Source organism: Diceros bicornis, chromosome 24 (genome assembly GCF_020826845.1).
Source record: "Diceros bicornis minor isolate mBicDic1 chromosome 24, mDicBic1.mat.cur, whole genome shotgun sequence".
NCBI lineage: Eukaryota > Metazoa > Chordata > Mammalia > Perissodactyla > Rhinocerotidae > Diceros > Diceros bicornis.
Genome location: NC_080763.1, coordinates 37,594,589 through 37,617,318, shown reverse-complemented (window position 1 = coordinate 37,617,318; position 22,730 = coordinate 37,594,589). Strand labels below are relative to the sequence as shown.

General features: G+C 39.1%; 1 protein-coding gene and 1 pseudogene across 1 annotated transcript in view; one reads left to right on the top strand and one right to left on the bottom strand.

Moving 5' to 3' along the window:
- CATSPERB (cation channel sperm associated auxiliary subunit beta) overlaps positions 1–22,730 on the top strand; it is a 102,429-nt gene that overhangs the window by 10,668 nt on the left and 69,031 nt on the right. The window contains exons 5-9 of the mRNA XM_058567562.1: positions 5,945–6,040; positions 10,049–10,198; positions 15,852–15,947; positions 16,078–16,196; positions 17,371–17,403. Coding sequence (XP_058423545.1) covers positions 5,945–6,040; positions 10,049–10,198; positions 15,852–15,947; positions 16,078–16,196; positions 17,371–17,403 — 494 coding nt within the window. The remainder of the gene's footprint in view (positions 1–5,944; positions 6,041–10,048; positions 10,199–15,851; positions 15,948–16,077; positions 16,197–17,370; positions 17,404–22,730) is intronic.
- On the bottom strand, positions 4,074–5,666 carry LOC131421305 (pyruvate dehydrogenase (acetyl-transferring) kinase isozyme 3, mitochondrial-like; annotated as a pseudogene).

Genomic DNA, 22,730 nt, shown 5'->3' with positions numbered 1-22,730 from the left:
GTTTGTTGTGGTTTCTGAAATCCTGATTTGTAGGTAAACCTGGTGGGAGGAAAAGCTAAGTAAACAGGCTTTTAGAACTATATAGCACTGACAGTAAAGCTCGTTTCGGGCCGGCCCAGTGGCGTCGTGGTTGGGTTCGCAGGTTCAGATCCTGGGCGCAGACCTGCACGCTGCTTATCAAGCCATGCTGTGGCGGCATCCCACATGTAAAGTAGAGGAAGACGGGCATGGGTGTTAGCCCAGGGCCAACCTTCCTCAGCAAAAAGAGGAGGATTGGCAACAGATGTTAGCTCAGGGCTGATCTTCCTCACCAAAATAAATAAATAAATAAATAACCTTTATAAAACTATGAAACTTCTAGAAGAAAACATAAGAAGTATGCTCTTCGACATCAGTCTTAGCAAGATATTTTCAAGCGACGTGTCTGACCGGGCAAGAGAAACAATAGAAAAAATAAACAAATGGGACTACATCAAACTAAAAAGCTTCTGCACAGCAAAGGAAACCATCAACAAAACGAAAAGACAACCTAACAATTGGGAGAAGATATTTGCAAACCATACATCTGATAAGGGCTTAATCTCCAAAATATATAGAGAACTCATGCATCTCAACAACAAAAAAACTACCAACCCAATTAAAAATTGGGCAAAAGACCTGAACAGACATTTCTCCAAAGAAGATATACAGATGGCCAACAGACACATGAAAAGATGTTCAAAATCATTAACTATCAGGGAAATGCAAATCAAAACTACAATGAGATATCACCTCACGCCTGTCAGAATAGCTATAATTAACAAGACAGGAAACAACATGTGTTGGAGAGGATGTGGAGAGAAGGGAACGCTCATACACTGCTGGTGGGAGTGCAAACTAGTGCAGCCACTATGGAAAACAGTATGGAGATTCCTCAAAAAATCAAGGATAGAACTATCATATGATCCAGCTATTCCACTGCTGGGTATTTATCCAAAGAACTTGAAAACACCAATTGGCAAAGGTACATGCACCCCTGTGTTCATTGCAGCGTTATTCACAATAGCCAAGACTTGGAAGCAACCTAAGTGCCCATCAAGGGACGAATGGATAAAGAAGATGTGGTATATATACACAATGGAATACTACTCAGCCATAAGAAACGATGAAATCCAGCCATTTGTGACAACATGGATGGACATTGAGGGTATTATGCAAAGTGAAATAAGTCAGAGAGAGAAGGTCAAATACCATATGATTTCCCTCATTAAGTAGTAGATAATAACAACGATAAACAAACACATAGAGACAGAGATTGGATTGGTGGTTACCAGAGGGGAAGAGGGGAGGGAGGAGGGCGAAAGGGATAATTGGGCACATGTGTGTGGTGATCGGTTGTAATTAGTATTTGGGTGGTGAACATGATGTAATCTATGCAGAAACAGAAGTATAATGATGTACGCCTGAAATTTATACAATGCTATAAACCAATGTTACTGCAATAAACAAAAAATTAAAAATAAATAAATAAATCACCTTTATAAAAAAAAATAAAGCTCATTTCTAAAAGAGAAAATAAATAAATAAAATTCATTGGGAAGAGTTTCCTCCTACATTATGGAAGAGTTTTTGTAGGATTAGTATCATCTTTTCATTAAATGTTTTGTGGGATTCACAGTGAAGATATCTGGGCCTGGAATTTTCTTTGTAGGAAGGATTTTTTGTGTGTGTGTGTGAGGAAGATCAGCCCTGATCTAACATCCATGCGAATCCTCCTCTTTTTGCTGAGGAAAACTGGCCCTGGGCTAATATCTGTGCCCATCTTCCTCCACTTTATATGGGACGCCGCCACAGCATGGCCTGACAAGTGGTGCGTCGGTGCGCGCCCGGGATCTGAACCCGGGCCACCAGCCGCGGAGCACGTGCACTTAACCACTACGCCACGGGGCTGGCCCCTGTAGGAAGGATTTTTTTTTTTATAATTTTATTTATTTATTTTTCCCACAAAGCCCCAGTAGATAGTTGTATGTCACAGTTTTACATCCTTCTAGTTGCTGTATGTGGGACGCGGCCTCAGCATGGCCGGAGAAGCGGTACATCGGTGCGTGCCCAGGATCCGAACCCGGGCCGCCAGCAGCGGAGTGCGCGCACTTAAGCGCTAAGCCACGGGGCCGGCCCTGTAGGAAGGATTTTGACTGCAAATTGAATTTCCTTAATAGATATAGCAATGTTCAAGTTTTCTGTTTGTTTAAGTGAGGTTTGGCAGTTTTTATCTTTCAAGGAACTCATCCATTTCATCTAAGTTGTTGAATTTATGACACAAGAGTTGTTTGTGACATTCTCTTATTACCCTTAGAATATCTATAGAGTCTGTAATGATGTTCCCTATTCCATCTCCAGTGCAAGTTATTTGTATTTTTTTTCTCCTTCCTGATTAGTCTGGCAGAGGTTCATCAACTTTATTGATCCTTTCAAAGAACCATCTTTTGATTTCATTGATTAGGAATATTGTTTTTCTATTCTTCATTTCATTGATTTCCACTCTTTATCTTATCCTTCTACTTGCTTTGGGTTTAATTTGCTCATTTTTTTCTAGTTTTTTAAGTTGGGAACCTTTAGATCAGGGGTGAGCAAACCGCAGTTTGCAGGCCAAACCTGGCCTGCTGCCTATTTTTGTAAATAAAGTTTTATTGGAACACAGCCATGTTCATTTATTTATGTGTTTTCTATGCCTGCTTTTGTACTACTGTGGCAGAGTTGAAGTGTTGTGACAGAGACCATATGGCCCACAAAGCCCAAAATATTTGCTCTTGACACTGTATAAGGCCTTTACTATCTTTCAACCCCTAATTCAGATAATTGATTTGAGATATTTCTTTATTCTAATATAAATATTTTACTGCTATGTATTTCTCTCTAGCAGTGCTTTATCTGCATTTCATAAATTTTGATATCTTGTGTTTTCATTTTCTTTCAACTCAAAATATTTTCTAATTCCCCATGCCACTTTCTCTTTGACCTGTGGTTATTTAGAAGTGTATTGTAAAAGGTCCAAATATTTGGAGATTTTCCAGATATCTTTCTGTTATTGATTTTCATAGATTAATTCTATTATATTCTGAGAATATATTTCATATGATAATTTGTTAAGATGTTTTTTATGGCTTATTTGGTGAATCTTCCATATGTACTTGAAAAAAATGTTTATTCTGCTCCTCTTAGCTGGAGTGTTCTATAAACGTTGGTTAGGTCAGTTGGTTGATAGTGTTGTTCAGCTTTTCTGTATCCTTACTGATTTTTGTCAATTACTGAGAGAGGAGTGTTGAAATATCCAACTGTAATTATGGATTTGTTTATTTCTCTCTTCAATTTTATCAGCTTTTGATTCACGTATTTTGAAGCTCCGTTGTTAAGCATGTACACATTTAGGATTGTCATGTCTTTTTAGTGAATTGATCCTTTATCATATGTATTGCCCCTTTTTCTTCCTGATATCACCTTGATCTGAAACCTTCTTTGTCAGATATTGATATAGCCTCTACAGCTTTATTTTGATTAGTGTTTGCATAACGTATCTTTTTTCATCTCTTACCTTTTTTCTTCCATAACAACTTTTAGAACACATTAATCAATAGAATGGAAGTACACAAGTGAATTTTAAAATAAAAATTAATGCATCGGTGAGTAAGATCTAACACAAAAGTACCCATGCCTCACAATGAGAATATAGTCAGATGAAGGAAGGCATAAATCTAAATCAGAGAGTGGAGGAGGGATGAATATGAGGGAAGAAGGACCCTGGGACTGAATTATCAAGACAGACTCAGCTGATGTCTTTAACTTCCATATACCTGGGGTCCTAATCAGTGGTTTGGGACAAGCACGGTACTTGGTCACAAAGAGCAACACTAGGTATCTTCTGTCTCTGGAATGGGGAAGAAGTTCAGAATAGTATGGAGATTGTGGACACTCAACTCTGTAATAATGAGGTGGATGGTAGGAGGACACAGGAGCTGTAGGGAGGCTCTATGCTCTTTTGTGTCAGAGGCACTAACCACACTGCAGCAAGGTATGATGAAAAATTACTCAAGTTTCTAGTTTAATGGAAGAGCTGGAGTACCTATAGGAAGGACTCCATGGAAAATCTCCAGCTGGTATAGAGAAAATAAACATTCAAGCACTGGAATAACTGTGGCTATTTTTCAGAGTGGGACATCATCACCTTGGTCACTTATCTAATGGATAAGTCTTCTTTACCCAAAGTAACAAGGGTTTTAACAGCCAGATAGCCTTCTTTTCTGTAACTCTTCGTGCAGTTCTACTGTTGTTCTCACTGAGTTCTTAAATAGCATGTGAAACAGATGAGAAGGCATGTAAATCACCTGAATAGGTTTGTCTGGAGCTTTGGCATTGAACTCTTCAACTTCCAGCACTGGGTCTACCAGCTAACACTGTTCACACAGCCTCTTGGCTGTTTCATATACATCTTTCACTACATTAGACACATTATAGGTGGGATTAATACTTCCTATGTGTTTAGCATGAGCACTATTAGTATAGACACCAAACAGAAAGGTGTGCTGGTTAATAAGCATGTGGAAAGAGATGCAGTTGATATAAAACCAATCCCGAAAATATTGGATGTCACTGCTAATAAAAGGATGGAAGCTTTCTTTTTCTTATATTCAATCACTCCATGTACCATGATAGGAACCACATCATTCTTTCTATTTCTGACTTTAATCAGGACTTGTAGAAAGTTATCCAAGACCTGTGGATCCTGAGGGTTCTTCTTTCATATTTTGAAAGTTATGGATATAGAAACGTTGAGCCAGTCCCTCTGAAGGCCAGTTAAGTTATCCTTCAGAAGATTGACTTCTTTCATTGTGTTTGCAACTTGTACAGGAAACTCCTTTTGTAGAAACACATATGATGTTTCCTCACACCATTATCTTTCCCAAAGTCCAGGAACCACTTGATAGAGTGCAGTGACAGCAAGAAGCACAAACAGCACTTGAGCTCCTTGGGTACCAGCTGCTTCAGTAACCACAAGAAGAGCCTTATCCTCCCTGGGGTCGTGCACAGACCCACCCAGAGGCCTGAGTGGACATGAGGGCTTGTGCAGCCAAGCTGTTTGGGTCAGGCACATTTTCATGAATGCACCCTGGTTTCAGTGTTAGCCTCAGCCTTGGCCCATGGGTGAAACCACCGGAGCAGCTCCCAGGCTGAGTTCACCACCCTTGGCTTCCTCAGGCCCCACCTATCTTTTTACTTTTAACTCATATATGCTTTTATATGTAAAGTGTGTTTCTTAGAGTTAGCCGATAGTTCAGTCTTGAGTCTCACATCTGATCTGAAAATCTGTGTTTTAATTGATATTTTTAGACCATTTACATTTAATGTAATTGTTGGTGTAGTTGTATTGAAATCTGCCATCAGGTTGTTTTCTATTTGTTCCGTCGCTTCTGTTTTACTTTTCTCTTCTTTTTATAGTTAGTCATATTAATTAGTCATATTAATTAATTAGTCATATTAATTATTTTTATGATTCCATTTTATCTCCACTATTGGCTTATTATTGATGCTGTAAATTTTTTTAAGAGTTGATCCTAGGGTTTACACTATATCTTTTAATTAATCACAGTCTACTTTCAAATAATATTATACCACTTCACCTGAAGTGTCATAATTTGCTTTTTACCAAGCCACAACAGCTCTCAGAGAAACACTATGATCTAAAATATTATTATCTGGGTTCATTGCTGTGGTGGTAAGATCGCTTCATAATTCGTTTTTTTCCTATTTTATTACCAAAGTGTCTGTAGGGAAAACTTATATATAAATGCAATCAAAATGATTGGGAAATGAAAGGTAATCATTGTTGGTAATGTTCATAATAGCCTTAAATTTCACCAACATGACATACATAAAAATAGTTGATTCTTTGCCTTTTATTTTCAAACAGATATTGCACCTGTAGAAGAATGGTTAGTAAGGATCACTTTACAACATGGATTAAATATTTATACTACTGAAGGAACATTGTTGGATAGTGTTCGAGGTAAATGCCAGCAGATAAAAGTAAAATGGAATTTGTAATATTCTTTTAACAAACCTTGTAACCTACTACAGCCAGACTCTAAGTACTAGAGATAGATAAATAAGAGATGATCATGACTCTTTAGGGGCTCACAGTCTGTTGAGGCAGACAGAGAATTAAATACATGTGGGTAATTGTTAATAGAAGTTCTCAAAGAGTGCAATAAAAATATGGAAATATATCTTTTTCTATAGCCATATTGGGAGTCATAATAAACAATGGCTTTATGAAGTTAGTTTTTGTACCGTTTATAAAGATGTTATAGAAGATACTCTTCATTACATCATAGTCTTCTTTATGAGGACCATCAGCAAAAATTCTTGCTCTGTCTTATTAAGAACATTTGTATTTTTTCATGAATAATTGGTTGTTCTAAGGTTATGAACACTGTGTGATAAAATTGACGAGGCTGCTCTTTTCCAGTTGTCTGATCTATAGCCCAATTTTTAGATTATGTATAGCACTATAGTATAAATTTTTTAAAAAATCCTCAGTCCTGAATCTCGTATTTATCCTCTCTTTCCTCACCTTCCTTTTTACTTTTATTCTTTTACTCCCACTTTGATGTGGGGCTATGTAGAATGCAGAGTAAAATAAATAAATATTCCATTTTATGGAAAGAATCACCTGGGTAGCTTTAGGAAAAGTAATGCTGTCTCAGCCCCACCATAAACCAATTAAAATTGGATCATCTACAAGTGGGACCAAGCAGCTGTATTTTAAAAAAAAATCTTCCCAGGTGATTCTGATGTACAGAGAGTTGAGAACTGCTCTAGAGAAAAGACTACATATGTGCCAAGGGACACATACAAATCTATTTGAAGCAGCATTCTTTGAAATAAAAAAAAATGGAAAACAACATAAATGTCCACCAGGAGGGAAAAAGACAAGTACATGTGGTATATTCAGTTAAAACGAAGGAAATAGACCCATATATGCCATCAAGAACAGAACTCAAAAATGAGTAAAAAACCAGGTTTCAGAAGGGTAAGAGAGCATTTATCTAAAGTTCAGAAAACAATAAAGCAATGCTATATACTCTTCATGGGTACATTAGTATTATGATAAACATATTAAAATATGGACTAGAAATATACACAGCAATTTCATAATAGTGGCTGCATTTGGGGAGAATTTGGGAATGAGACTATGGAGCAGAACAGAAGCATCTTCAGTTGTATTGGTTTTGTTTTATTTCTTTAACCAAAATTAAAATATCTGAAAAAGTGACAAAATATTATGCTTTCCTATATTTTCATAGTGTCCAAAATTTTAAAAATAGTCAATTATTCAACAGTAATTGTAATGCTAGCTCTTGAGACTCTGATATTTTGATGTTCTGTGCTACTTTTAAGCACAAAAATACCACTATAATTAGTTCAATTTTTAAAAAAAATCTGAAATCTGAATCATTTACATATTAAGATGTGCCCTGAATATTATATACTGCATTAAAATTTGTATTTATTAATTTATTCTTTTTTTATTGAGGTAACATTGGTTAATAACATTATATGAATTTCAGGCATACATCATTATATTTCAACTTGCATATAGCCTACATTGTGTTTACCACCAAAAGTCTAGTTGCCATCTGTCACTGTTCAAATGTGCCTCTTTACCCCTTTCACCCACCCCCTCCCCCTCTGGTAACCACCAATCTATTCTCTGTATCCATGTGTTTGTTTGCTGTTGTTGTTGTTTATCTTCCACATTTATTTAGGATTACAGAGGTACTGTGGCAGCAAAGAGCGTCACAAATTGGTAGTTCTTAAAGGTTCCAGATGCAGGAATGAGACTGATCTGTTTGAGGAACTGAAAGGAGACCAATGTTGTGGAAGCATAGTAAATGACAGACAGAGTGGCGTAGAATGAGTTTGGAGAGGCCGAGATCGTGGTAAAAAGTGTGGATTTCATTCTAATTATAATGAAAAGCCACTGGAGTGTTTTATTCAGGAGAGTGATAAATTCTGATTTATGCTTTATAAAAAGATCACTTTGGCTGCTGTGTAGAGAAGTGACTCTTGGGGAAGGATGGCAAGAATGGAATAACTTCGTTGGTAGGTGTTGCCATCGTCTACTCAGCAGATGGCCTGGAGGACCTGGGCTGTTGGATTAGCAGTGGAGGTGGTGGGAAAGAGGAGTCTTCAGAATACGTTTTGGAAGTAGAGCTGATATGACTTTCTAGTGGTCTGGAGGTGAGGGAAACAGAGGTATCGAGGATGATCCTAGATTTCTTACTTCAGCAGTCAAGTGTATGATGGCATCATTTACTGAAATGCTGAAAGACATGGCAAGAAAACATTGGGAAGTGGCAGTCAAGGGTTAAAGTTAGAGTTGCAGTTGGAAATCTTTATTCACTACTGAACTCAAAAGAGATATTTAAAAATATTGTCCCTACTTCCTTATATCTGACCCACACCCAAGACCTCTCCAGTCTGTTTTGTGTCTCCTCCACTGCACTAAAACTGCTCTAATCACAATTATCAGTCACCTTCGTATTGGTCACTTTTCAGCTTGTCAGTAGCAGTCAAGACTTTTAATCACTCCCTCACTCTTAAAGTGTTTAAAACACAGTATCTGGCTTCAAGGAAAGAGGCGTTTTCATTCAATGAAATCATGTCCCAGATGTAAACTCAAATCTCCCATCCTCTAAGATCTGATTATTAATTGCCTGCACACACTTGCCACACCCTGGAAAGCCAACGGCCTTCTTCCAAATTTCTTTGAATTTCAGAGTGGATTAGTTTGGTTATAAATTGTGTCTCTTTCCCTTCTTGGCTGTCCCTGTGCTTTGCTATGTCAACCCAGATGGAAACTTAGCTCCTTTTCTTGCTTTGCACACAGTGAAAAATATATCCCATAAAGTCTTTGGTTTTGTAGCAAATTTTATTGAAAGTCCGGGGAGATGGAGGAGATTTACATTGTAGAAATGTAAACAGCTAAAGAATTGATTTTTAGATATCTCTATTCTTGAAAGTCCTTTAACTATTTTTGAAATGCAAACAGCAGTATTCTGTCAAATTGCCCTGGCTTACTTTTTGTACTCTTTTCTCATTTTTTCAGAAGAAAAGAAATCCTCCCACGTTCTTATGCATTAACATTTTACTTTATCCAGCTCCAATCCTTTTCATATCCAAGAATAGATTGCTGGGTTGAAGAGTTGAAGATGTCCCACCTCTGATTAGTTTTTCCTGTTGGTCCCACCCCAACTTCTTTATATCTTCCAGAAATCCCTCTAAATGTCTTGGCCACTAATAATAACTTTGCCTGTTCTCCATTGCTGTTCTGAGTTTATTCTCATTTTTATATATTTATTGCTGTTTCTGTGGGATTGGAGGAAGAGAACAGAGAGTAAATGTGTAGGCACTCAAGGCAGAAGTTGTTCTCTAAATTATAAACGTGCACATCCTGTGATCCAGCAATTCCATTTTCTAGGGATAGATCCTGTGGCCAATTGTATTTTCCAAAGATGGTCAAAGCAGTATCTCACATCCCACATGTTCTTCTGCAGTGTGACTTTGCCAGGCCCCCATCAAGAGCAATCAGACTTCATTCCTTCCACCCTGGAAAGGAAAAATCAACCTATATTTAACTGATGAAGAGGGAGATAATGCACTCCTTTTTTGTTTTTTTTTAATTTTTATTTATTTATTTATTTTTTCCCCCAAAGCCCCAGTAGATAGTTGCATGTCATAGCTGCACATCCCTCTAGTTGCTGTATGTGGGACGCGGCCTCAGCATGGTCGGAGAAGCGAGGTAGCGTCGGTGCGCGACCGGGATCCGAACCCGGGCGGCCAGCAGCGGAGCGCGCGCACTTAACCGCTAAGCCACGGGGCCGGCCCCCTTTTTTTTGAACTATGGAATAGTTCCTTTACAAAGTTTCTTTAAAACCTTTAAAGGAAAGCAGCAATGTTTCCTTTTCAAGAGTGCTGCCACAATTTAAATGCCTAAACTTGATTTCCACAGAACCTATTCTTCAGTGGAATCTTGGGACTGTAATGACAAAAAACGAAGTCAGTAAATTGTATCCACATGTGGTAGATCTCAAAGTGACAAAGTGCCCCTGTGCCAATGATGTAGCGTTACTTGGCTTCATTCTGAATCCAACACTTGATGGTGAGTTCACGGCTTTATGGAACGTTGGAAGTGGCGTTTTGTATTTTATAACAGTGATGTTTAACTAGCAGTGCATCTTAAGTGCCTAGACACGATGGAGTAAAAACGTTTCCTACAAATACCTAAGAATTTACTCTTTGTCTCTTCACATTGTCTACTTGTAAGCGTGACATATTATTTTTTTCTCCATGACTTTGTGCCACGTTAATAGTGACTTGAGTGTCTTTCCTAATTTCCTTTATCCTCCGTCCTCCATTAATATATTACTTCCTCTCAGAGACTATTCATTGTGTTTCGAATTCATCTGCTATTCTTACCATGTGTAAATAGGTATTGTTGTTCTAAGGTATCACAACATTATTTTATTTATTGTGTATGTGTTTTTCCGTTACTATAATATTTAATAGGATCCTTACACATCAACTACTAATTGTATTGTTCTAGTTGTTTTTCTTAGGTGGTTGATGACCTCCTAGTCCTCAAATCCAATGAATATAAAGGGAAAAAAAAGAAATAAAAGAATTTAAAAATAAACAAATTTTTACTACTCATAGATAATATATGTATCTCTATAAAAATCCAAAAGAATCAACAGAAAAACTATCAGAACAAATATAGGAATGCTAGAAAATTGAGAAATATAATCACAATATATAAAAACCACTCCACCAAAGACTAATTAAAGATGATAATTTTTAAAATCCTATTCAGAAAGTAACAAACCCCAAAAGCTACTTAGGAATAAATCAAAAAAAAAAAAAAAAGAATTGTAAGTTTTGTTGCACAGAAATTATAAAACTTTAATGAAGGCCATAAAAAAGACTAAAATAAATAAGATATTTTACGTTCATGAACAGGAACTTCTAGTGTTAAAAATATGTTAATTCTCTCCAAATTTATCCATCAATTCAATACAATTCCAAGAAAAACTATAGCAGTATTTTTGTGTATATGGAAATTGACAAGCCAATCCACAAATTCATATGAGAGACTGAAGCAACATGAATAACATAATTTTAAATAGAATAAAAAGAACAAAAACTTGCCCTACTTATTATAAAATAAATTAAAACGGTATGCGTTGGTATAGGGAAAGACAAAGAGCCTCGCCCCAATTTTGTTGAATTCCTGCTGGCTTGCCGTCCTTGAGTTATCTCTAGATTTGAGTGCCTGCTTGTGTTGAATTAGTTGAGTTATAACTTGTGTCTCTTTCCCTCTACATCAAACAGACAGAAACTCAGCTTCTTTTCTAGCTTTGTTCCATGGATGCAAGGCTGGGGCTCCTCCTCTTCCTCTATCCAAACGCCAATACCCACCTTACTTCCGGGAGCCGCAGGAGAAGAGCCGTTCTCAACTGCTTGGTCCTGCCACACGACTGAGGGTCACAGGAGAGAAGGGGCAGTCTCTGCTCCTTGGGATCTCACTCACTAGACAGCCTCAACCTCTTGAGAAAAGAAACAGCTTCAGCAACATGTTCTTCAGATGAAGCCACTTTTTCTCCAGCTGGTCACCACTGTACTAAAGCCAAAAAGAAGTTCCCACAGTATCAAGCTGCCGCTGGCTAAACTAGCAGTTTAAACTGGCCTCCACACCACATGGAGTTAATGGTGGCACCTGGTATCCAGGTCCCTCATGTGTTCCACTTTGGACTTATTACTCACCTTCCTTCTCGATGACAATCCTAACATGTCGTCATGCCTCTCATCCCAGTTTTATTGGTCACCACCAGAAACCTAAGCCTCCCAGGTCGCTTATGGTGATCCTAACCCACAAACTGTTCTGGCTTCCTTTAATTTCACCCAAACTTCTGTCCCTCTCCATCCACCCAAATCCTTTCATTGGAATTTGTGGTCCGTCATCAGCAAACTCCCCCATACTTCTTATCTTTTCTCTGCGTGGCCCCTTAACTTTCTTGTCATAAAGAGCAACTGGCCATTCCCAGTTAGCATTCTCTCCTCTGCAGCCCTCTTATATGTCACATGCCTCAGAGCCCAAGGGCAAGGTTATCATCCTGGCTCCTTAGGGCTACTTCTTAATAATTACTCTCGCCTTCTCCTTCAAAATGCCCAGTTCCTTTGAATTCAGATTTTACCTCCCTCTAACTCTTCTTGTTTGCCAGCCTTTGGTGACCTTCCCGTCGCTCACTCATTGATGAATTTAGCCTCTGGACCCCTGCCTTCCTCTCCACCTTATTTTTGTCACTATTTTTGGTGACTTCACCATCCGTATGGATGACTGTGCAATACTCAGTTTCAAGTCTTCCCCACCTCCAATGATCTTTCCCCATCTTATTCTACCATCATATTCTTGACCTTGTTGTCTCTAATGATGTTACTATCTCCAAAATCTCCACGACAAGCATCTCATGCTCCATCCACTCCCTCCTATTCCTTCAGTCTACTCTAGTACTCAACATTCCAACATTTCTTTGGTTTCATTGAGACTTCAGTATGTTGTCCCTACCACTTTTTTCACTACTCAACATCCATATCTTTCTCTTTTCTCACCATAATTTGCATAATCCATCCTTATAAATACTTCTGTAACTTCCTTGCCCTTCTCTTCTTCCTTACCTGTACAACTCCAACTCTAGTCAAACCACCTCTACTCCTTCGCTGAAATAGCAGAATGTTGCTAGGAAAAAATTACACACCAGTCTCATGTTAAAATTCCATCGACTGGTCTAGCTGTAAATTCATGATCACAAATCTCAAGTGGGCACTCAGCACCGCCCGGAAGTCCTCTCTCTCTCTTCCCTGGTATGTTTATTTTCCCACTCTGCAAAATGACCTTATCACACCTCTTCCCACTCCTCAAACCCTCTATATCACCTCCTTTTCCTTTTCACTCTCAGCTGTGCTTTTATCTAATACTTCACATAGGAAATCAAGATTGATCACAAGGAACTCCTTCATCATTGCACCTGCAAGTCTGCCATCCTACTTGCACTTTTAGTTACATTTGCCTTTTTGCCTGTTGCATTGTGAGAAGTGTCTCTGCTGCTATCAAAGGCTACCTGTCACCCCTTGCATTCTGGATCCCATTCCCCTAGCCATCTGAAGATCCTTGCTGCTGCATCTATCCTGCAAATCTCACCTTTCTCTCGTGCATCATCATGCTCTCCCCTTTATTGGGTCAGATCCATTAACACACAAACCTACCCTAAGATCCCCCATCTTAAGCAGAATCTTCATTTATCTCACTTTACTCCCATCCCCCGTTTCTCTGATCTCCTTCAAAGCAAAATTTATGGAAAGAATTTATTGTAGGTGGTGCTACGTTTTTCACCTCCCATTTTTATTTTCATTCTACTACAACAAACCAGACTTTTGTTCCCATCACTCTACTGAAACAGTTCTTCCCAAGATCACCCATAATCTCCATATTGCCAATTCCAACAGCCAGTTCTTTATCCTTGCTCTACTTTCCCTCCTGGCAGCATTTGACACAGTTGACCACTCTCCTCAAAACACTTTATTCTCTTAGTTTTCTTGACACCACCTGCAATTACTTGGCTCTTACCTCATTGGTCACTCCTTAGTTTTCTAGGCCAGCTCCTTTTTTTGTTTGTTTGGTTTTTTTGCTGAGGAAGATTTGCCCTGAGCTAACATTTATGCCAATCTTCCTCTATTTTGTATGTGGGTCACTGCCACAGCATGGCCACCAACAAGTGGTGTAGGTCCACACTCAGGAACCGAACCCCGAGCGGCCAATGCGGAGTGCACTGAACTTAACCACTAGGCCATGGGGGCCAGCCTCATAGGCCAGCTCCTTTTTGGTGTGACTTCTAAAATGTTGATGAACCCAGGGCTTTGTCCTTGATGGTCCTTCCTTATGTAACCATATTCTCTTTCTGGGAAACTGAATAGTCTCCTGGTAGTAATGACATCTTCAGACTGATGATTCCTGAGTCTATATTTTTGGTGCTGACCACTCCTTTGAGACCAAACTCCTATATTCAATTGTCTATTTTACATTTCCTCTTGATGTCTAATGAGCATCTCAAATATAACAAGTCTAATCCAGAACTCTTGTTTCATCTCTCTCTAAAATCTGCTCCTTTCCGGTATTCCTCACCCCATTTCATATCCAATTAGAACTAAAATCCAGGACACACTCTTGACCACTTCTACTCTCATGACAATCCAGGATGATGCTATCCCCAACATGACCACTTGTCTACTCTGCTAAAATCTTATGTCAAGTCAACACTGTTTTTCCACAAGACTAATTCACAGTCTTTTAAGTAGTCTCTCTGTTTCTCTTCTCGTCCCAGGACAATGTACCCTCCATACAACCACCAGAGTGATCTCAAGTGTTAGCCAAATCACGTCACTTTCCTGCTTCAAACATTTCAGTGGCTTCCCTTTGCCATTAGAATAAAATCTGAACTTTTCACAATGATCCACATCAGCTTTGGTAACCCTGGGATATGATTGTGGCCAGTTTGTCATAGAGAGTGGCCTGTAACTTAATTTCATTCTGAAATATTAACCAGAATAAAGCATTTATTTTACTGCTTCCTTTTCCATTAAATATTTCTAAACTTTGCAGGAGTCTGGTCATGTGACTTCATGCTGGACACCTGTCATCATCCCCACTTAGAATATAGTAGAACTAGACTGTTACCTATAAAACTAGGCTTAGTGCTTAGAAAGGCAAAGGTTGTCTTTAACTTTCCTCTTCCTGGAAAAACTAGACAATAATAATACTGTTTGCATTAGCAAATATTTATTTTTATTTTTTAGGTCGCAAATATTAAATCAAATACAGTTTCTTCCCTCTTGGAGTTTACGTTTTAATTTTCTTCTTTGGAGTTTTTTATAGTTGTTGACTAAGACTGTCTTCCTGAAATAGGAACATATTCATGCTTAGAAGTATATTTTCAAGGAGGAAAAACACTTTCTGTACCCTCTTAGGGTCAATAATTGGGGGCCTGCAAATTAAACTAAGAAAGACAGATTAGCAGGAGAAAAGGCACACAATCTTTATTAATATTTACATTCGTGGGAGTTCACAGAAAAGAATTGAAACTCAAAGAAGTGATTAAACTCGGGGGCTTATATACCATTTTAACAAAGGAAAGGGATCTAGGCTTCAAGGGATGATGAATTGTGGGGAGATGACTAGGAAATATGTGGTGGGATTAATGGAAGATAAGAGTTATTTTAGTAAGGTCTGTTTATGCAAGCTTGTCTCAATGTTGACTCCGCATCTCTGGCGAAGAGTGCTCTTCTCTTCCTGGTATGGGGGGTGGGCACCTTTCTCAAAGGGAAATTTATGCCCTGCTTTTAGGCAGGATCAGGCAGAGAACTCTTCCTGCATCTGTTGATCATCAATTGCCTCCAGCTCAAAATAATCCTTAGGCTGAAGTGGGGTATTTTGAGGTGGCATATACTGATCCCCGTCAATATAACACAAAGTCCTTAATAATTAAGTCAGATGGTTGGCTAAAATCCTGTGGTGGTTACTTCGTCTTTCCAGCTCGGGGAAGTTCGATTCAGACAGTGGAGAGGGGTGTGGAGGTGGGGCGGAGAATGAGTTGAAGGTGGAACAGACACAGGCTCTGGTACCTAAAGACCTAGCGCCGTGGAAGTGCGTGACTCACTCTGCAGAGTCGTCCAGACTTCATTTTTCTTTTCTGTCATGGTAGGTGTTTACATGGGCCTCACCTTCTCGGGATTTTGGAATTATGACGATACCACGTGGTATAACTTGACGGATATGATCTATTCCCAAGTTGGAGAAGGTAATGCCTCTAACAGCACCTTCATCCTCAGCATTTCGTGTCACCACTCGATCAATATTTATGAAATGTCTTTGCTTTCTGCGGAGATTTTTCCTTCCTTTTTAACCCAAGATATGATTTCTTCCTTTAGAACACACAGAGCTTTCAGTGGTGGATATGGTCTTAACAAATCATTTTTTAGTTATCCTTACCTCTTTGGGTCTTTTTATAAGTGGAGATCTTCGTTATCCATCATCCTCTGTCTTAAGGGTACGTGAATTGCTTTCTGACTAATAGTTAACCTTAAATATCTTCTGTGACATAAAGTAGAAATGTTGGATACTTGAGTTATGTGTGGCATATCTCAGAATTGAAATGCTTCCTCCTTTAAAAAATGCAAAAGCATCATGCAGTAACTTTCTCCTTTGCCTTATAGTGTCAAATATGTCATTAGGAAATGGTACTAGTTTTATTGCTATACAAATTTATACTAAGTTTAAATACTACAAATAGAAAACATTTTGTCTATCTAACTATCTGTCTATTTATCTATAGTTATATAAGTTCTCAAAATGCTTTAGGGTGATTTACAAAGCTAAATATGGTACTACAAAGTAACATAAATTAAAAGTAAGTTTTGGGATTGAGAGAAGGGGAATATGTGTTTTGGTGAGGATATGCAATCTGCATACCATGAAATTCTTAAACATGTTAATAAACACCTCTCAAAAAATTACCACAACAGAAATAAGAGCAGGAGGAGAAAAGATAAGGGGAAGCACAGACGGGGCAATTGTATTGGCTGAGAAGCAGATATTTCTTACACAAGGTAACTGTTATCCATCTTCAGGTGTACGAACATACACAGCCTTCCCTCCTTCCTCACCATCTCCAAGAGAGTACCGTTTGTTGCTCAGACATCTGATAGCTCTGGCCTTTTATGTGTTTACCATGTGATTGCTAAAGGGATAGTTGAAGCCAGGAGCTGTGACCTAAGGTCAAAGCACAGAGAATTAGGCCCGGCTGTACGTCCCCAGGGCCTGGTCTTGGGGCTGCCCTGGGCTGGGCAGAAGACAGAGTGGCTGTGGAGGAATAACAGGATCAGGGTGTGCCTTCCTAATCCCCAGTGGAGGCAGACTTCCTATCCTTCTGCGCACTTCTTAACGCCTCCATTTAAATCATTAAGAGGTGCGGTTGTGATCTTAAATCCTTTCTGGAATTAAGTTAAAGCATAAATAAACTGATCTAATGGTGCAACAAGGCAAAGACTGAGGGGGAAATCTCCAGGATGTTGTGTAAACGACTTTAGAGGCTGGTTTCAGTGTTTGACTCCAATACCGGGATGTAAAAAGGATCATTCCTTTTAGTTTGATTTAAATTGCTGTTTTATTATGCCTTCTGATATGCAAGCAAAAAAATTAAAGTTTCATTTTTTTTCTTCTAGTTTTCAAGGGCAGACTTTTGTGGTTTCGAAAGGGTAAGAAGCTTTAAATTTCCAACGGTTGGTTAAAAGATATGTGTTTCCTGAGTGACCTAAGAGATGAGATAAGACAAGAATTTATAATATAGATTATTCCTGATATTGTAATATAATTTACAGTTTGAACTAAAAAAAAGTATTTCCAGCAAGGATTAAGCAATGATCTCTCCTTCTGTTTCAAAGGAAGAAGTGTCCCCTCCTTGTTTCTGAGGCCGTCCCCTCCCTCTTTATATGTTCTGTCCAGGCTTGTTGTGGTTCTCAGGGTGTGTTCTGCACATGACTGCCCAGTTGAAAAGAGAGTAGGGGCTGAAATCTGGCCAACACATTATTCCCTGATCCATCTACGTCTGTGTAGGTCTGTCCCACCTGGAGAAAGGGGCACTTTTTCTAATTTGCATAAAAGTGTCATATAAGCTAACCACAGCTCTGTTTCTGGCCCTTTTGGGGGAGATTTTGTTCCATCAGTTATCTCCCCTCCCTATTATAAAGGCAAGTTTTGTGATTCAACTAGGTTATTCCCATTAACATATAAGCATACTTCCATTTGGAAACCACAACAAAATTATGACTATTCCTAGCCTTTTACCATGTCCCTTCCCCATTCTGTCCTCATACAGGCCTGTGGGCACACACACACATGTGCACACAGGTGCATACTCACACCGTCTAGAAGGAAGGCACATTTATTTCTCAGGAAGCAAATGGAACTGACTTCTTGCTGTACTCATTGGAGGAAATGTGAAGCAGAGAACTGGGAAGGCCAAATAGGCAAAACTGATTTACATTAGAAAGAAAAGGGGGAAATAACTGTCAAAATAGAATTCCAAACATATCATTCAAGAATGAGGGGGAAGAAAAGAAATTTGCACAGATCAGACATTAGGATAAGACCTTAGGAGAGCTTACCATCCAGAGATGCCCGGGAAGGAGTGGGATGCCAGAAACAATGGTAGAAATAACGGTAGAACTGGGACGTAAGCTCTAAGCGAGGCAGGAACCTTGTCTGTGCTCTTCACTCCAGGATCCATGTCTAGAACAGTGCCTGACACAAGGTAGGCTCTTAGGAAATATTCGTTCAAAGAACAGAATTGGCATAAAAAATAACTTACAAATTTTGTGTTTAATAATCGAGTGGAACCAAAACGCTAGACAATATAGGGAGGAATGGAGACAGCTATTAGTGGATAACCAAAGTATTTTAAGATCCTTGTTTGGTAGGAGAATTAATATGGGGAATAACTTCAGAATTTTTTTAAAAAATGTACAGTGCAACATAAATGATAAAATTTAAAGGATAATTACCAAAGAAGAAAAAGAAGTATACCCTTAAACTTCCAAACCACCAGAGGAAGGAAAAAAGGATTAAAAAGTAATCAGGGGGCCAGCCTGGTGGTTAAGTTCGCGTGCTCTGCTTCAGTGGGCCAGGGTTCGAGGGTTCGGATCCTGGGCGCGGACCTACACACCGCTCATCAAGGCATGCTGTGGTGGTGTCTCATATAAAGTAGAGGAAGATTGGCACAGATGTTAGCTCAGGGCTAATCTTCCTCACCAAAAAAAAAAAGTAATCCATCAGTTCTACGAAAAGAAAGGAGGAAAACATGCAAAGAGAAAAGAATGGGAAACCAACTATAAAGTAAGATGGTGGAAATCAATCCAAATATATCAGCTATTACAATTAATATAAATGAATATTATAGAAAACTAAAGATAATCCAGCTATATGCTAACTGCAAGAGGTACACCTAAAACTGAACCACACAAAAAGTTGTAAAACAAAGCGATGGAGGATCGTTATCTGAGCTTTGCTCTCTACCCCTCAGCTCCCACTAACTTCCATCTCCAGTCTACCTGCCTGTTAAGTCAAAAGTGTTTGGGGGCTCCTGGACAGCTGGACTCACTTGGAGACCAAGCTTTGAGGAATCCAGTGAGGAGAGCTGGTGTATGTTTCTGTTCATGGGTTAGGTGAGAATAAGGCATTTGGCAACACAAGAGATGCAGGTGGAGGATTGAGAGGTGGAGATCCTGGAGGGAGCTTGGCTTTCAGAGCTCCCTGAACTCCTGGGGAAGGTTTCTATCGGCCACGCGCCTGTGGCTGATCTGCTAGAGAGAAGCCTAGTGGGAAGGCTGTGTTCTCCCTGTGCCTGAGGTGGGCAGGCTGAAGGAGACCTGGCAGCAAGGAAGCCTCTTTCTGGTTCCGAGGTGAGGGAGAATGGCAGCCCAGAGCAGGAGAGACCACTTGGCCTCTGTCACTCCAATATTGCCATAAGCTGAGGTGCTCCCCAAACCAGACCTGAGCCCTCCCTTCAAAATACATCTAAGCTAGCCCAGCAGCCTGAGAGCATAAGATCATTAGAATCAAAACAGATACCAGAGTTGCTGATGGAGAAGGCAACAACTGAACAAGAACAACAAAATTTAATTCATTCATTCGTTTAACAATTATCCAGTGAGCACCTATTATGAGTTTACTGTCATTGGCACTGGGATATTAACAAGAAAAAAAGGCAGCTAACATTCATAAGGAGTTTCAAGTGCAGCATAAAAATACTTCCTGGGACTAAATACCACAAATTGCGATTAAAATACAGAATATATTGAAGCCAATGTTTAAATGCAGGTTAGTGGCATGGAAGATCAAGAGGAAGAAGCTTCTCGAACGATCTAGGGAAGATAGATAGAAATCATGAAGGTAAAGATGAGCTTTTGGGGAGGATCCAGAAGTTCTAAGAGGTGAGTGATAGAGTTTTCAGAAGGAATAAAAAAGGAACAGATAGAAGAGAGGCAACAATAAAACAAATAATGGAAGAAAATTACACTGAGATGAAGAAAGATCCAAGACTGTATATTGGAAAGGTCAACTACATCCTGGGAGGATTGAAACAAATGTACACGCAGGCATATTCTACTAATATTTCTGAATTTTGGGGTTAAGGGGAAAATGTTACAAGTTTACCAACAGAAAGAAAATCAACATCTACAGACTATCAAAACAAAAGGACCAAGTCCAAAAATCCTATTTCCAGCCAAGAGATTATTCATTTTTCAGATTAATAAAGAATTCAGAGAGTGTATCACCCAGTTATCCCAACTAAGGAAAATATTCAAGAAAGAGCTTTAACAAAATAAACAAATGAGAAAAGGTACTGGGAAGATAAAGAGAAGAGGAAAGAGTGATGAGCAACTTTTAGCTGTTTCTTTCATTTTATCTAATATCTATTTATGTGTTTTCTGTCTATCTGCATAAATCAAAATGGAGTGCTAGATGGGGAATCTTGAAACAGAGAGGACATGTTGTAGGGAAGTTAGAATTTTCAACATCTAAAAATTATTATTTTCAAATAGTAATCCATTTCCATAGTTAAAAACCAAAAAAGTTACCTAAAGATACACACTGACAAGTCTCATTCCCCCCTCTGTATATACTCCCCCTGCTTCCCCCTGTCCCCTACAGGTAACTTTTTATTATTTTTTATCTTTTCAGTGATTTATAAATGTAAATTCAAATAATTATGAACATATATTATGCTCCTCACTTTCTTACACCATATACTCAATATATTATGCACATACCTTGTTGTTTTCACTTATCAGTATATGGGGGGAAAATTCCATATTCATACATGGAGAAAGGCCTTCCTTCTTCTCCCCCTCCCCCTCCTCCCCCTCCTCCTTCTCCTCCTCCCCCTCCCTCTCCCTCCTTCTCCTCCCCCTCTCCCTCCTCCTCCTTCATTCTTCTATAGCTGCAAGTATTCCATTGTGTGGACTTACCAGAGTTTACTTAACCTGTCCCCTATCGATGGATACTTGGGTAGTTTTCTAACCTTTTGTATTACAAACAATGCTGCCATTAATAATTTTGTACCCAGCAAGTTTATGTGTGTCCAGGTATATCAGAACAATACATTCCTTGAGCTTGGATTGGCAGATCGAGGAGTAAATGCTTATGCAATATTGAAAGATAACTGCAAATTGTCCTTCAAAGAGGTTTTTACCATTTGCAAGGATATTATAATAAATCTTCTTGAGCTAAAATATCTCAGCAAAACTCAGGTGTTTTTGGTAGTGATGAGAGAGAAGGGAAATATGAGGGGTTGCAGGGTAGTGAGAGAGTGCAGTGGGGAGAGGAAAGGAGAAGAGTGAACTTATTCATAAAAGTACAGGGATTTACCTTTGGATGAGACCTCTTTTATAACGATGGAAGGAAGGATGGTAAGAATGGGTGTGTGTGGCTGCGCAGGCAGGTAGTTGAAGAAGTTAACACTTGATGCTTTAGTCATTCACTCGTTCATCCATTCAACAAATATTTATTGAGCACTTCCTATATGCCAGGCTAGTTTGGACAAAGAGGATTCCAGAGTGAACAAGACAGAGAGAGTCCCTGCTCTCATGTAGATTACCATTCTATTATGGGAGATAGATCATAAACAAGTACACAAACAGATGCATGCTATGATTGTAGATAATAATGAGGGCTTGTTGAAATTAAAGCAGGTAAGGGAAATAGAGAGTGAAGGGGAGATAATATTATATTTTAAATCGGGTGATTATAGCAGGCCTCTCCAAGGGGATGCAATTTAAGCAGAAACTCAAGTGACTTGAAGGAATGATTTCAACAAAGCATGTCCAGACCGAGGTAATATTAAGTACAAAGACCCTAAACTGGGAACTTGGTGTGAGGCAAAATCTGCTAGTTAGCCACCAAAATCTGTTTAGTGGAAATAGCAGGCACTTTGGGTCACTTCCTTTAGGATAAAATTCAAACTCTTGTGAGACATATAAGATCGTTCGTGGTCAGAGCCTTCCTTACATCTTCAGCCTTGTCATCTCCCGTCAAGCCATCCTTCCAGTCGTGCTGAGCTACCTGCCTTCCCTGAAGCGAGCCAACATGTATCGCACCTCGAATCCTTTGCATAAAATGTTTTCTCTTCTTAGCATGCACCCCCTCCTCCTCCCTTCAATTTTACTTAGAGAATTTCTAATTCTTCAGGAATCCCTCGCCGACCACCAAGGTGCCCTTCCTGTGCAATCTCAAAGCTCTCAACACTAATTCCTGTCATTTGTCACCCTATTTTGTCTGGTTGGGCCCCTGACTAGCCTCACAAGGCGTTAGGTTTCATGTCAAGGACGATCTTACCTGCTGTTGTATGCTCATAAGATACTACGCTGCTTGCACGTGGCAGCCTCCATGGTTGCTGAATCAATGACTGAGCCAGACTAGGCTCAAATCTTGTGCTAGCTCACTAGCCACGTAACAGCTGACTTTGAATAAGTTGTATAACAGCCTGCACCTCGATTTCTTCATTTTAAAATGGGCATAATAATGT